This window comes from Apis florea, unplaced genomic scaffold (assembly GCF_048593485.1).
Source record: "Apis florea isolate Af1SG1 unplaced genomic scaffold, ASM4859348v1 contig_3813_pilon, whole genome shotgun sequence".
NCBI lineage: Eukaryota > Metazoa > Arthropoda > Insecta > Hymenoptera > Apidae > Apis > Apis florea.
The window spans coordinates 1,009,591-1,024,509 of record NW_028256869.1 but is presented as its reverse complement, the minus strand read 5'-3'; the positions used below and the strand labels follow the sequence as shown (position 1 = coordinate 1,024,509).

Genomic DNA, 14,919 nt, shown 5'->3' with positions numbered 1-14,919 from the left:
ATAATTTATCGAATTCCTTAGCCGGCATCCAGCCGAGAGGGAATTGTAATAAGCGACGGTCTAATGACTAATGACCACGGCCAGAAAACGGTGTGATTTATTTCCGGCAGTTGTTGCGTTGTAATCCGGATGGGAAAATAGAGTGGCGCTCGGTATACCGGTGTAATATCCATCCAACGATAATTAATTATCCGGGCTGTCGATAAAAACTGCGCTCGCCCCGCACTTCGATCGAATGGACGAGCCCTCGACACGGATTAGTTAGATTTTAATGCTGTGCGTTGCACACGTGCTCCGTTCGTTCCGATAGTTTTCGCTTTTCGTTTAGAATAAATAAAATAGAAAGGATTGTTTCCCGATCGTTTTTCTTTTAACGAGTCGATGAGTTGAGGAATCGAACGATTTCCAGATCGAGGCGGGATAGAAAATCTTTCCGCGACACGCGTTAAGCGATACGCGTTAAAAATTCAAGCTTCCACCTTGTCGCAAGGATACGAAGGAGAAGGATCGAAACTTTCGAGATGTCCGAGTGGTGCATTATCGTGGATACGTCGTTGCACGTTGTGAAATACGGAAGAAAGAAGAAGAACGGTTAAAAATACATCGTCGAACCGCGAGTCGAGAAGGAACGTGTACGATATATGTGTGTGTGTGTGCGTGTGTGTGTGTGTATCGTTTATATCGAGAAAAATAATTTTCCATCGGGGAGTAGAAGCGTGGAAAAGTAAAGGAAAACGGCAACGTTCGCAACATTTTACTCGCAAATCACCACCGACAACGAGATTCATACGCATTCCTTTTTAACCCGGCCGAATGACTTTTATAGCGACAGACTTGGCAAGCGAGAAAGATTCGCCAAGTGGAGAGAGCGAGGCAAATCGGGGACCGATTTGAATAGGAAATGTCGCAAAGAACTTGAGCGAACTTTGCCAACGGTGTGGAACAAATTCAAAAGAGAAGGAAGGAAGGAAGGAAGGAAGGAAGGGGCACGCGTCTTAAGAGCGTTAAACAACTAAAAGAAAGAGGAAAAAAGACGGGTTTGGGAAAGAAAGAGGGAGAAAGTTAGGCTTTCTAAGTTTTTCGTCGCTATACCGGGCGGAACAATTAGGGAAGGCGAAGGAGCGAAGGCGCCGAATCCCTTCTTTCTTGCAGCCTTCTTGTATCGCCTCCTCGCCCCCTCCCTCGGTTTAATTAAATTCTCCAAGTGGCGGTGGCTCCTCTCCTCCTCCTCCTCCTCCTCTTTTTTTTCTCCTTCTTTCGCCCGCTTCTTTCAACCGCGCGCGGCCAGATCTCTCCGAGGAAGGCGCGGTTCCACGCACACGTAGCGGCGCCGTTACTAATTGACGGATGAATTAATTAGGGGGAATGATCGATCGTGACCGCCCGCCCACCGACCCCATCTATTTTTCGGCTTCACCGCGTGCGGATCGAGAGCCGATGAGCGAAAACTCGTACAACGGCGAAACATAGCGCGTCTGAAAGTAATAAAGTGAACGATGATGATCGGGAGGATAACAATTGCGATGCAACGGTTAAAAAATCGGTGACTCGATTTTTCTTTAACACCTTTATCGAGAGAAATTAATTAAGTAAAAGAACGATATACCACCATTCGCCTTCTTTTTGATCTTACCCCTTTCTTTTCGTGTTCGTCGTTCGAAAAGAAGAAGAGCGAGCCCGAGTTTTGGGAAGACTTTCGTTGGAGAGAAACGGCGGAAGAGCCGTCCCCCTTCGAGATCGGAAACGGCCGTTTTTCCATGCTCAGGGTCGGGGAACGGCCGAGCCGATCAATCGGACGAGATCGCGTGAGACGACGTTTGGAGGGAGTTTGGCACCGCATTAATTACCGGCCGCCAACAATGGCACAATAATTAACAATTACGCAGTTTGATAATTATATACCTGCCGGCTGAGTTATCGCCTGCCGTTTGCCGTGGCCGGGCCCCGTGTTTCGCGCTCGCACACACGCGAGAGCCCACCACCTGCAGCGTGGCGCATAGAAGGCAATAAATACACCGAGGATCCGGCCGGGCCAACGATCTAATTATGCCCGAACAATGCCACCGTATCGCCCCCTCCGATAAACCGACCCACGCCAACCTTGCGAATCGGTTAATCGGACGAATTAACGCGAAAACCCTCTCCTTCGAAACCTTCCTCCTCCTTAAACCCCCTCCCACCTACGTATAAACGCAGGGCACGGTGATTTATCTCTCCTCTCCCTCGAGTACGAGCCTCGCTCGTTCAATCCTTGTTGATTTATAACGAGGCCGCGGCTCGCATCGATGCCTCATAACGCCTTGTAATTACCCACGGTGCTGCCCCGCTAAAAATCACGCTCGAGATAAGAGGATGGTGGATGGGAGGGAAGGGGATCGAGGGCGACGAAACTTTTCGTCCTGCGGGCATAACACACACACACACACACACCTGATACGATCGCAACGATGGTTTATCTGATCGATGACGGACGCGACGGAGGCTCGCAGCGACCGATCGCACGCGATTTATCGCCGATTCCTTGAAACGCTACCGGTCATTCGCTCGGTTACGTATCGAGATTATATTATTTTTACTGCGAGATCGGAGGGGAAAAGATCGGGACGAAATTTACGAAACTCCAGCTTGGTGAATTCGAAACGCGGAGAATGTATCACGGCGAGCCTATTTACGGGGACGAGCGTCTGCTCTCTATTCAACGGGGGTCCGGTGAATGCACAGGGTGAGAGAGGGGGAGGGAGGAGACACTTTCTATCGTGGTTATCGTACATTTACATTAGGGCGCCGTTGGCGAAACGCGGAACGGGATATTTCATAGGCCACGTTAAATCAGCAATTTCGTGGCGGAGGATGATGGAGGACGAAGTCGACGCTGGTGAAATTATCTCCATTCTTCTCTCTTCTCCTTTTTCTTTTCTCGAGAATGCGTATTGCGCGTGAAAATTTGAAAAAGTCGAGGAAACAATAGAAGTAGAAGAGATAGAAGAATTCCACGAAGAGAAATTCCGTAGAATAAAATTCCTCGTAGCAAAAGTAGAAAATTGTATGAATTAAAAAGCGGAGGGGACATCGATAATATCGTTAACGTGTTTTTCTCGCAATTGGGGATCGAATTTCAAATTTGGAATCGCGTGAGGTGGAAGGACACGTAGTTGGGCTGGATCAAGACGGCGATGATCGAGGAAAGAAACGGGGGATGGCCCGTTGCATACTCGGTTGCATGTTTTATTTATCGAATTGATCGGCGTGGCGATTGAACGTGGCGCGAAACGGCGCGGCGTGCCACGTCACCACCAAGACCAAGAGAGAAAGGTGGGTACGCGGCGTGATTTATGGGGTCCAACACCTGACGGCATTCTGTTCCCTTTTGCATCACCGTTGTTACGCCGCCAGCCAGTTTCCTCCCTTTTTTTGCCCCCCTCCTCACGCCCCATTAGTAATGCCTCGGTCATTACGAGCCCCCAGTCGATTTCCCGTGGCTAATAAATCCCGATGAAATTTCCATCTCGTCCCTCCTCCCTTCGAGAAAAAGCCAAAAATCGATCCTTCTCTCCTCGATACAATAGGTGACAGGTCGATGAATCGGATCGTATTTTTTAACGCTGCCGTTGATCGAACCGTTGATCATTACGAGATAATTTTTCTTCGCGAATAAAGTTTCGAAAACGACGATGTTGTACGAGTGGCGAATAGAAATTCGGATAGGATCGTCGTATTTTGGAACGTAATGAACGATTAGTCCCGCGGAGAAAATTCGATTCAACGTGGAAAGATTCTGCGATGAATTTTTTCCTCGAGTCTGTGTAATAATTTGAATATCGTAAAAATGAACTTAAGAAAAGAATTTGAGAGAGATCTTTCGATTGAAAATCGATTCGATAAATAATTCTATAAATTATAATATGATGATCCTCGGGTCTGTAATTGAGAATGTACGCTACAAATTCTAGCGGGTGAAAAAATAATCCTTGTAACGTGTAATAACAAAACTTGGGAGGGAAAAAAGAAGGGGAGGGATCCAGTCGGAAGTTGGCGGTCGGAAATCGGTCTGTTTCTAAAAAACTAAACCAGTTCTTGGTTCTTACGAGTTGGAACGAAAGAAACCGCCGAGTAATTTAATCGCGTAATTACGAACGCCACTTTTAATCTCGGCCAACACCGTTATCGGCCGCTAAATAAAGAATCTGGCTAGAAAGTCCCCGTCAAATATTTAATTCCTCTCCTCGGATCAATATTATCCCGAGATTGTCACAGGAATTTCATCGCGTTTTCGTTTCGACCAAGAATGAAATTCTTCTTCTTCCTCTTCTTCGGTAAGAAAAAAATGTACGAAAACGCGAATCGAGACACGAACACTCGTTCTTCTTCGCAGACAGAAAACAAAACATTTAATGATTAATTTTCCATTTTAATTCGTGCATTGAAACGAATTTCTAACGACGAATATTATCCCGATAATAAAGGATTTTTGATAAATGCGAAAGGGAACGAGATGGAACGTGAAAACGGCGAGAAAAATTACGATGCGCACTGGTGATGATATCTTATATCGAACGCTTTTATGCGAAAGAAAAAAAAGTTCTTTCTCCCAATTTTTTTTTTTCTTTTTTGGAAAAGTTAATCGTACGCGTCATAAAGTAAAAAAAGAAAAAAAAACGCGTTAAACGAAACATCCGCGAGCGAAGAATTAGCGAATTACCTCTACTTTTTTCTATCGTAATTATCCGCCGTAAACGTCACCTATAAAGGCATCACGCGCCTCTGCTCGTAAACAGTTTCAACGATCCACCTACAACGTTGTTAGAAAGAGGGAAAGATATTCGCTGATCTCGACGAAGCTTCGTTTTATTGAAAAATTGCTCGATTCATCGACACTCGATAAATTTAAAGACTCTTTCTCCATCCTCCCCTAGGAAACTTCCACTTCGATTTTTCGAGCTTCCCCGCGCGTATCGGAATGAAAACGAGCAAAGAGAAATCGACGATCCTGTAATAGAAGCGAATACTGCAACAGATATCCCTCGATATCGCGCGCCTGTTAAAATAATTCACGATCCGGCTAATCCCTATTTCGCGTGGTCACACGCGGAATGCACGCTTCGTTGAGCGGGATAAACGCTTCCCCGAATCGACGTGTTTCAATTTAATATCGGATTAAAATCGAGAACGAGATCTCTTTCGCTACGGTTCCTTGTTTCCACAACGTCGATCCTCCCCCGTTTCGAGATTACGTAACAATCGAATCGCGATTACCCCTTCCCGATTGTTACGATTCGCGAATTTTTCGTAGCTGTTATTACGTTATGGTACATTAATCTTTCGTCTTTCGTTGGATTGTACATTTGAAATAATATATAAGTTACAACTATGATCCATATACGGATTAATGAAAAAAGAATACTGAGTATCCCTTCTGAGTTATCCCTTCGTTTCCGCGACGACATCGAAAAATTGAACAACTATTTTTCGTGGCTATTATTATATCGTAGTATATTAATCTTTCATCCTTCAATCGTATTACAATTATAGAATAATAAAATTTGAAAACGAACTATGACCGTCATCGTTATCCCTTCGTTTTTGCGAGTAAATCGAAAAATTATTTTCTAAACACTTCCCATTAAAATTACGACTGTGTTTTCGTATTTTTAATACCTTCCCTTTTCCCCTCTTTTTTTCCCCCTCGACACGTGCTATCCATCGTAAAAATGATCACGCATCCCGACACTCGGTGGGGTTAATCGAGAGGTGAAAATTCCTCAACCGATCTGGAATCAAGTGTCGGCCGAGAACGATAACGATAACGAAAAATGACAAAGGGCGGAAGCTGCGATAAATTATTATAAAAGCGTATCGACGCGTCGGAAAGGCGGTCACGTGCATCCTTCCGCGCGTCGAGCCGACATAGCGGACGCTCAATGGACCCGGAAATTGATTTTATTCGTCTCGGTTGGTGGACACGACGCGCGAGACACCGTCAAACGATCCCCGCTCGAAATATCAATTTTCATAATAAATGCCCGCCCATATATTTGCCCGAATAAATGTAGGAATAAACGCGCGCGCGCGCGATACCGACGCCTAGAGCCTTCAGCGACGTAGAGGGACCGCCACGCGATGATTTATCGCGCGTAGTTAAGTAAATTCAAGACCCGTTGTGGGGGACCGACCAGCCACGTTTCCTTTTCGTCGACTCGATCAATTTGCCAAACCAAATTCTTTCTCCCTCCAAATATCTCTTTCCTTTCCCGCATGTATGATACACGCATCTCCATCTCTTGCTTTACAGAATAGAAATCTTCTATTTTTCAACGAGTCAGTGATAACCCACCGCAAGTAATCTCCATTGTAATTCGTAAGATTTGATTTTCCTAAGATTTTCGTATTCCACCTTTTTGCCTCAATTGTACTCTGAGAATAATTCGACACGATCGAATCATCATCAAATTATAGAAGCTTTTTTAACGATATCGCGTTCCTTTTCTTTTTTCCTTTTGCAGAAAGTGTTTCCGCCTCGAAAGTGTTATAACCCAGCCTCTATCCAGCGATGGAGAAGTTATCGGCCTCTCGTCCACGGGGCGAGAAGAAATCGAAACGAGGCTCGAGGGAGGATCGCGCAAGCTTTCAATTACGGGACAAACGACTCTTTTGTGTTTTCATCGATGTTTGAACGGGAGGAGGCGACGCGAACCGTGCGCCCCTATCGTCCGCCACACCTCCAAATCGCGATAAATCAAACGTGCAACCTAATTAACCGACGACCCGGCCTATAATGGGAGCTTCATTACCAGCGAGAGCACGCTAATTACACCGGTGACGCACAGCCTCGATGTAAGTTTACGTGGCCGTTTCACGAATCCGTATTATTGTCTTTGATCGTTAAATTAGGCTATTCGTTCGACGAAGCGGCGCCACGAAAATAAACACCTCGTGAAGAATTCGTTTGGCGAGTAGAGTCTAAAAAGAAAGTTGAATGGAGGAGGGGGGGAAGCGTCGATTCTACGCGAGAACGATTCGACAAAATTTGTTTCGAAATGAAATTTAAATTCGTCGGAAATAAGTGTCGATTCGATGATCGATTCGATCTTGAGCGAAGAGGGATTCGACGAGTATTATTTAATAGTTTTGCCACGCGAAATCGGCCATTCCATTCCATGCAACAATCTAACATTTAACCGAATATTTGATAAATCTGATTATCGTTTTATTTTAATTACTAGATATTTAACGAATCTAATTATTACCTCCGCGTGTAATCTACATTTATCTACATTTATCTATATCATCCCCATAATTGAATTACACGTGGAACAATATATATATACACATATATTATTATACCCATGGATTATAATTTAAATTAATCACCACATTTACTAAATTTAATTCACTATGCGAAAATAGAATGTTAATGTCACCCGGCAATTCTCTGAAATCAAGAGATGCACCTGATACGATGATAATAATAATAATAATAATAATAATGGTAATAGTAACAATATTCCATAATCGATGGTCACGCTCCGCACAAGTGTGGAATTCCACGCATGGCCGGCCCTTTTTACAAAAAGCAAACGAAAACCATTATCGCTAACCCGTTCCTCCAACTGTTTCTCCACCGCGTCGAATCGATCATCATTGCATAATTAGCGGGCAACATAAAGTGTTCACACAGTGTCAGCCCGATCGATTCCGATTCTGTAAACTCCGTAAATGTTTCGAGCACGACGAATGTTGAATGGAAACCGCGGCGTGAAATTGCCGATCCTTTATCAAAGCTTTTTTCCTCTCCTTCTTATCGCCGCGATGCGATTTCTGTCGCGATTCTTGCTGACGCCCGAGACGATGACAAATGGAACAAATTGTACGAAGAAAGTTGACCGAAACAACAGCAAATATCTTCAAAAAGAGGAGGGAGGAAGTTTTCCATTTCCAATCGTAGAAAATTTCCTTTTTTTACATATATATCTTCGTTGAATCAGTGTAATCATATCTATTAACGTATGCCCAATTTTCGATATAATCTCGTTGCCAGAGGGAAATTAACGGGAAATGGAAGCGGTTAACAGCATTAGCGAATGTGAAAGAAAAATCTCTATAATGGAATTCCACGATAACGGCGCGATGATTCAATGATTCTAGTTACGCGTTGGTGTGAAAAGATTCGAAAATTTTCCTCTTTCTTTTTCTTCCTCTTTCTTTTTCTTAATCAGAGCGAATCCAATAGAGCTCGCTACCAGAATTGGAAACGATCAACAACGATCGATTAATATAATCATTATCGACGTGTCTGGAGAAAAATTGGCGAAAAAATCCGTTACGAGGGGGGAAGGGATCAATAGCTGTGATTATGGTGGACGGATGAGCGTAAATCGAGATCGGAAAATACGGATAGGGATAAAAAGCGATTTTTGTCAGCGTACGTGCGTGTTTCCACGATTAATATGATAAAACGCGATTCGAGGCCGGTAAACGCTTAATTTGGCCGATTGTCCGGATGCACGCCCCCGCGTTGATTATAAAACACGGTGTAATTCCGTACCCGCAATTACGCGCCCTTTATATTCTGATTCGGGGAAACAAGCGGACATCACCGGCGGAATTTACTCGTAATTGCGTATTCCGCGCGGGTAATCGACCGTTTCCATTTTCTTTCCAATACAAACGAGGAATCATGGCCGTGCACTTACAACGCGATACGAATACCACTATTAATCCACTCCAAGTAATCCCTCGAAAATAATTCCTCGAGATTTTAACCATCGGCTAATTTTATTTTGCCACGGGAAAAGGATTTTTCCGATTTTTCGGTTGGATACTTCACCATATCCTGGGATTGTTTGTCTCGCTCGAAGGGAGAAATTTTTCGAACACGGGCGAAAGATGATTCGAATACTCGACGATAGTTGAGAAACTTTTGAAACGTTGTCCCTCGATGGTTACTCGATTAAAGGGCGGCCGATTCTGTTTTTCACCGACCTGTTGGAAAGGAAAAGTTTAGCCTGATTAAAACCGAGGAGATCTTATCCATCTGATCTTTATTTATCTTACTTATCTATCTTAGGATCCAAACTTCAACGTGGTGCAACGAGATTTCGAATCGAGGAGCGAAAAAAGATATATAAATTAATGAAACCGTGTATTAATGAACTTTGTAAATTGCTTAATAAGATAAGCGTCCACTTTCGCACTGTTGGAATCGATCTGCTTCAAAATCGCGAAACTACGTATATGTATTACAACGCAATCTTGTATAGAGAAAGAAATGTTCCACACAGCGAGTTACTCCGTAACTCGACAACGCTATGAAATCACGCGATCCACCTCTGAATTTTGCCTACTGCGACTCTTTCCCGGCCGTATATAAATTTGTTAATATTTACCTCGAAACGGTATCAAAGATGAAACGATGGTACGGGATAAAGGGCTCTCCTCGCCAATTTATGCACGCGTTTTAATAATAATCTCGTTGGTTCGCATTCTCGATTTATCTATTCGCGACAAAATGATAATAATTTATGATAGCGCGAGTGCATACGCGGCCAGAACGGGAAATTTAGCGTGTGTGCACTGTCACTACGGATGATGCACAAGTTGTTAACACCGATACGTAGCCAGCGAGAAAAGGAGCCATTTTAAACAACACGCCCTACACACTTTCCCTCCCCGCGTATTCGTTCGTTGGCACGCGTCACACGAGATTACCGCGAATGGTAACGCGTTCAACTAGCACTCCGATACGTTTAACCGGGACGATGATGTAAGAGCGCACCTCTTAAACTGACGCTTGCTCGAACACACGGATGGCGTGTAATGGATCGAGGTGTCGAGACCGATAATTTGTCGCGTCTAAACGCGAGCAACGTACGAGCAATGTGACTCATTCGACGACGATCGTCGCGCCTCGACTTGTTATGATTCGATTGTTGTTGTTGTGCTTCGAATTGATAATATCGTGGACGAGGAAAATTATATGCTCTTGTAAGGACGCAAACATCGACGATTTTACGTAGAATAGAATTACGCGGAATTATGTGGAATACATAATACGGATTCGTGTTTATCTTTTTCTGAATCATACCCCATTTGAAAGAGTTTTGTTAAATAATTGAAGATCGGATGGAGGGACAAATTTTTTTATTAAATAAGCGCGATAATAATTTTTCTCGTTTTTTTTAAAGATATGCGCCTTTGTTCTTGTTCTATCGCGGAAAATAATCTCTTTTCTGCACGTGAGCGATGCTTTTAACGTTACAAAACTCATAATAACTTATTCGTTATTCTACCGAATTTCTATTTTACCAAACGAATTTATTCTACATCCTAATGCGAAAGAAAAAATTCGTATCGTAAAATACATAAGAGGATTGAAACTCTCTTGATGCTGTTTAAATCGAGATGAGAGAGAAAAATCTTTGTGAAAATTTCTAGGACAAACGATTTTATTATCGGTGTCCAAGAAGCTTTCCACGGGATTAGAAGATCCAAATATATATATATATATATAGGCAAAAAGTCGCATTGGTGAAAGAAGGCGCACTCAAGGCCGGAAATGGATGCGTTTCCGCGCGAAATCCACCGCGTTCGTAGCGTAATCCACTCGGATTAAATTCTACGCATAAAAACGCGAAACCATAGGAACGTGACCTGCATTCTTCATGGTTTAATTACATTTTTGCTCCGCCGCAAACTTTATCTCCACAACACATTCTTACCGTTCGTAGCTCGAGGATAGCGTTTATAAAACTTGATCGGTATTGGCCAAATGAGAATTGTTGTTTCTTGGTCACGCTCGTTCCGAAATAATAGGAATAATTTTGGAACGCGATGGAAAAATCTACAGACTTAGATAAAATTTGAGACGCAAAGTAGTAAAATACAGGGATATATCTAGATAAAAGTCTTGTCTCAGCTTTCCTTTCATTTACAAAATTTCTTTTCGCTTTCTTTCTGCACAACGAGTTTCACAATTATCACCGCAAAAAGATAAGCAAGATGCTCGTGCGATCGTATTCTGCGATAAAATAAATTACTGCGAGTAAATTACTTTTTCTTTTCCATCGCATTTAACAATGAAAAAAAAAAAACACAACAATTTTCCCATCAAACCTCGAATCAAATCCGATTGTTCGAATCAAAAACACTTTTCTCTCTTATATTAATCGCATCGAATGAAAAAAAAAAAGACAAAGGGCAAACAACAATCGCGGCAAATTGGTGTAAAATCTAATCGACGGGAGGATAGTTGCCACGTTGACAATAACAGAAGGGGGACAAATGAACTTTTCCAATCATAATTTACACGGTGTTGAACGGGGGCTCGATTAATGCCCTGCATTAAATCAATTGCGCTAATGCGGCTCGCTGCATAAATACGTAAAGCTCGTTAAAAACAAAAATTAATGCCCTCCCGGTAGTCTAGCGGGTGCACGGCGCGGACTGCGAAATTTCCACGTTTCACGGGCCCGCGATCGTTAAGTACAGCCAGCTAATGAAATTATCGCCGTCACCCTTCCTCCCTCGAAATCGAAATTAACATCAAAGAGAGGATGCACGAGCCGTCGACCTCTGCGTGTACATACATATATGTATATATATCGATTGGACGCCTTGTTTTTGGCAGTCTCGTCCTGGCAAAAATCGACGAATTAGGGCGAGTTCGATCGAAAACTGGATTTCGGATCATTGTCATCGCTGGTGACGCGTCTAATCGCGAGGCGGGTCAATCCAAACAGTCGCGAATCGTTTGTACGATTTCGACTCGACGTTGAATCGAAAAAAGACGAAATGAAAGAAGAAACGTTTTAATGTTTCGAACGCGTCGTTTGAGACTTAAAATTCTTAAAATTCGAGAGTTGTTATTTTATTCTTCGTTCGGAGGATAGTCGATGATGATTTTTCACTCTCGATCGTATTGACGAAAAATTAAAAAAAATTTTCCATAACAATTTTCGAGAATTTTCTCTCTCGAACGCGTCCTTGATCCGTTAAATAACACTCGTCTCAACGTGAAATCTTGAAATATTTTCAGGAGAGATTTCTCGAATAAAGGTTTAAAGGTTCGAGAAGAAAAAGGTTGGAAGGGGTCGAAGAGACCGGTATAAATCCGAGCGAATCAGGTTTTCACGTCGGCGTAAATTTTTGGAAAGAGGTGTCCAATTACCGGAACGACGCGTTTCATTGCGCGAAAAAACCGCTACAACAAAATAACCGTCGGTGAAAGTAACGAGAAACGTCGATTTAACCGGTCCCCGATCGGTCAATTGAACAGCTCCTATTTTCGATGCATGGCGCAACTTCAAACGAGCCGTATCCACCTCTCCTCCCTCGCCGTAAATTGTCATCCGCGATTGTTCGTTCCTTCTACGTAAATCTATTACAGGGAACGCGAACCCTTCGCGCCGGCCAGGTGCATCGTGATGCCTATCCCATAAAGTCCCATAAAAGTGGGACCGCGCTCGATCAACGTTATGGGACGCGATTTATCCACCGGATAAACTTTTTATTTTCCTCTCTCGCGATACAACCAACTGTTCTTTTTACTCTTAATTGATAATATGCAGGATATTTATAAAATGCAGATATAAAAAGAAATATCAATTTTCACGTTCGTTTCGATATATGGAATCTAGATTCTGATAAAATGACATGTTATGCGATGCGATGCGATCCGATAAAACCAGCTATTCTTTTATTCCTAATTGCGAATTGATGAAATACATTACAGATATCGAAACGCGAAAAGAATATCAATTTTTATGTTCGTTTCTGTACCTAGAAATCTAGATTCCGTAAAACGAGGTTTCTCAACAACGTAGGTGTATCAAGTTGATTAAAGTTGATTACCATACAAACATTGCAAGCACTCCGTACGAGTGTCGCGCGCTCAACGAGATCTCGTTTGGCGAAAGGATCGCGTCATTTTATGTGATAATTTTCGATGTGAAATTCTCGTGTTCGAGGAAAGGAAAGATGAGACACTCACCGGAGGAGAGTTTGGACCTCTGCAACAGCCAAGTCTGGAGCGCCAATCGTTCCCTGTGCCTGCAGAAGAACTCGGGCCTGATCCCGTGCCTCTTGAGGAACTCGTCGCACTTTCTGAACGCGGCCAAAGCCTTGGCCGCCTCGACCTCGTCGATATCCGCGAGAACGTTCGGGCACGAGCTACGCCTCGAGGACGAGGAACGTTCCTCGTATGTCTCGTCGGGCAACAGCATCCCCATCCCCGCGGAACAGGACCACCAACACCGCTCCACGATCCCCTCGTCTTCCTTTCGACAGCTGTCGTCGGTGTTCACGCCGGTCTGGCAACTTTCAGCTCGCGGCACTCGTCCAAAGCACATATTAATCCCGGCCCTTTGCCTCAGAAAACCGTTTCTAATCGGCCAGGAAACGTGTCTCGACCCCTCTCTCTCTCTCTCTCTCTCTTTCGTTCACTCGTCCACTATCTCGGTATTCACCTTTCTCGAGGTGTTTTTCGCGGGCCAACAGTTAGTTTTTCGCGATGGCCCACTTCCTCGATTCCACCACCTGGCGAGGCGCGCCCTTAATGAGATTTCATCTCGATCAATAGGATTTTGTCGCTTCGACCTCTTTCACGCGTATCGCCTCGTGACTCGTGGAGAGTCACCCATCTCGCTCCACTTTTTTTTCTCTTTCCTTTTTTTTTTTTTTTTTTCCTTTCCAACGAGAGAAGAGGAGTGGAGAGGAAAGCCTGTTCGTTCTCGATTCCTCGCCGAGAACCGCTAATTGAATCGAGCCCCGGCGGATCGGTTTATTGGTTACGAAAGCATCCACACCATCCACCCACTCGGATGATAGTCCAAAGCCTCAAAGATTTCCTCGAGGAGCAGCCCGATTGGCGGCTGCTACGTGGCTCGAATTCGAACGCGTCCGCGCCTCCCCTGTATTTCTTCGTGAAATCGATCGTCACCCACCCCCTCCCCCTCCACCCTCCCTCCGTCCTCCACCCAGGACGGGTGGATCAACGGTGGATCGATCTCGATCGGCGTCGAATGCGACCTTTCACCCGACTCGTGGTCCCGTGCCTCCCTTTTGCCCGCGATTCGATGATTTCCCCGTTGATCGCGTCAAGAAGCTACGTTTCAAACGTGGTTCCGAGGTAGCAGGGGGATATCGCTTACGTTTCACGCATTTCCGCGCCATCGTTCTTCCAGTCGAGACGACAGTTATGCGCTCCGGATGTCCTGGAAAATAGAGAATGTGCGGTAAGCAGATAGAGAATTATCGTGGAATTCGATGTTTTATTTTTCCTTCGATTTTATCTTATTCCTTTTCTTTTCTTTTCGTTCTTTTTTTTTTTTTTTTTTTATATATTTCGTGTGAAAAAAGCATTTTCTTTCGCACGAGCACAACGATTTAAATTTTGTTTTATTTTTTGGTGATCGACGTTCTGTGGCACAATCGTTGTTGGAAATCTTTTTTTTTTTTTTTCCATCAACGAAATAAAGATACAACGCCTCGCATTAATAATGGGATACCTTTGAATCTACGTGGAAATTGATACATTTCCTCGTTTATGAGACACGAATAAAACAACGATGCGCCAAGAGTTATAGCTGATATTCATGGGATTATGGGAGACAACGGTACGATTTAATAGCGCGGCCATTTCCATTTTACAGGGTTGGCCAACAATAAACATATTAACGATCCCGTTACCAACATCGTTACAACCACCGATACGATATTTCCATTCAATCCGGCCGTGCGTGTTTCCATGGAATTTGCTTATTTCTTTTTTTTCTTTTTTTCCCCGATGTTTCGAATCTCGTGCCGTTATCGATGATTTAATTTTTTCACATTGATTCGAAGGTGTATATCGATGATTTTCCTTTCCCTCCTTACGATACGATCTTTTTCGAAAAAGATTGAGCCGCCAATAATCGACGAGGTTGC

The 14,919-nt window shown here is 43.6% G+C and overlaps 1 protein-coding gene across 2 annotated transcripts in view; it reads right to left on the bottom strand.

The window, feature by feature from the left end:
• The window catches only part of dachs (unconventional myosin-IXb-like dachs), a 52,017-nt gene extending 38,096 nt beyond the window's left edge, over positions 1 to 13,921 (bottom strand). For both annotated transcript variants that reach the window (XM_012493450.3, XM_086917207.1), the window contains exon 1: positions 12,986 to 13,921. In XM_012493450.3, the coding sequence (XP_012348904.2) occupies positions 12,986 to 13,343 (358 nt within the window). In that variant the 5' untranslated portion in view covers positions 13,344 to 13,921. The remainder of the gene's footprint in view (positions 1 to 12,985) is intronic.
• Positions 13,922 to 14,919: the final 998 nt, after the last annotated feature.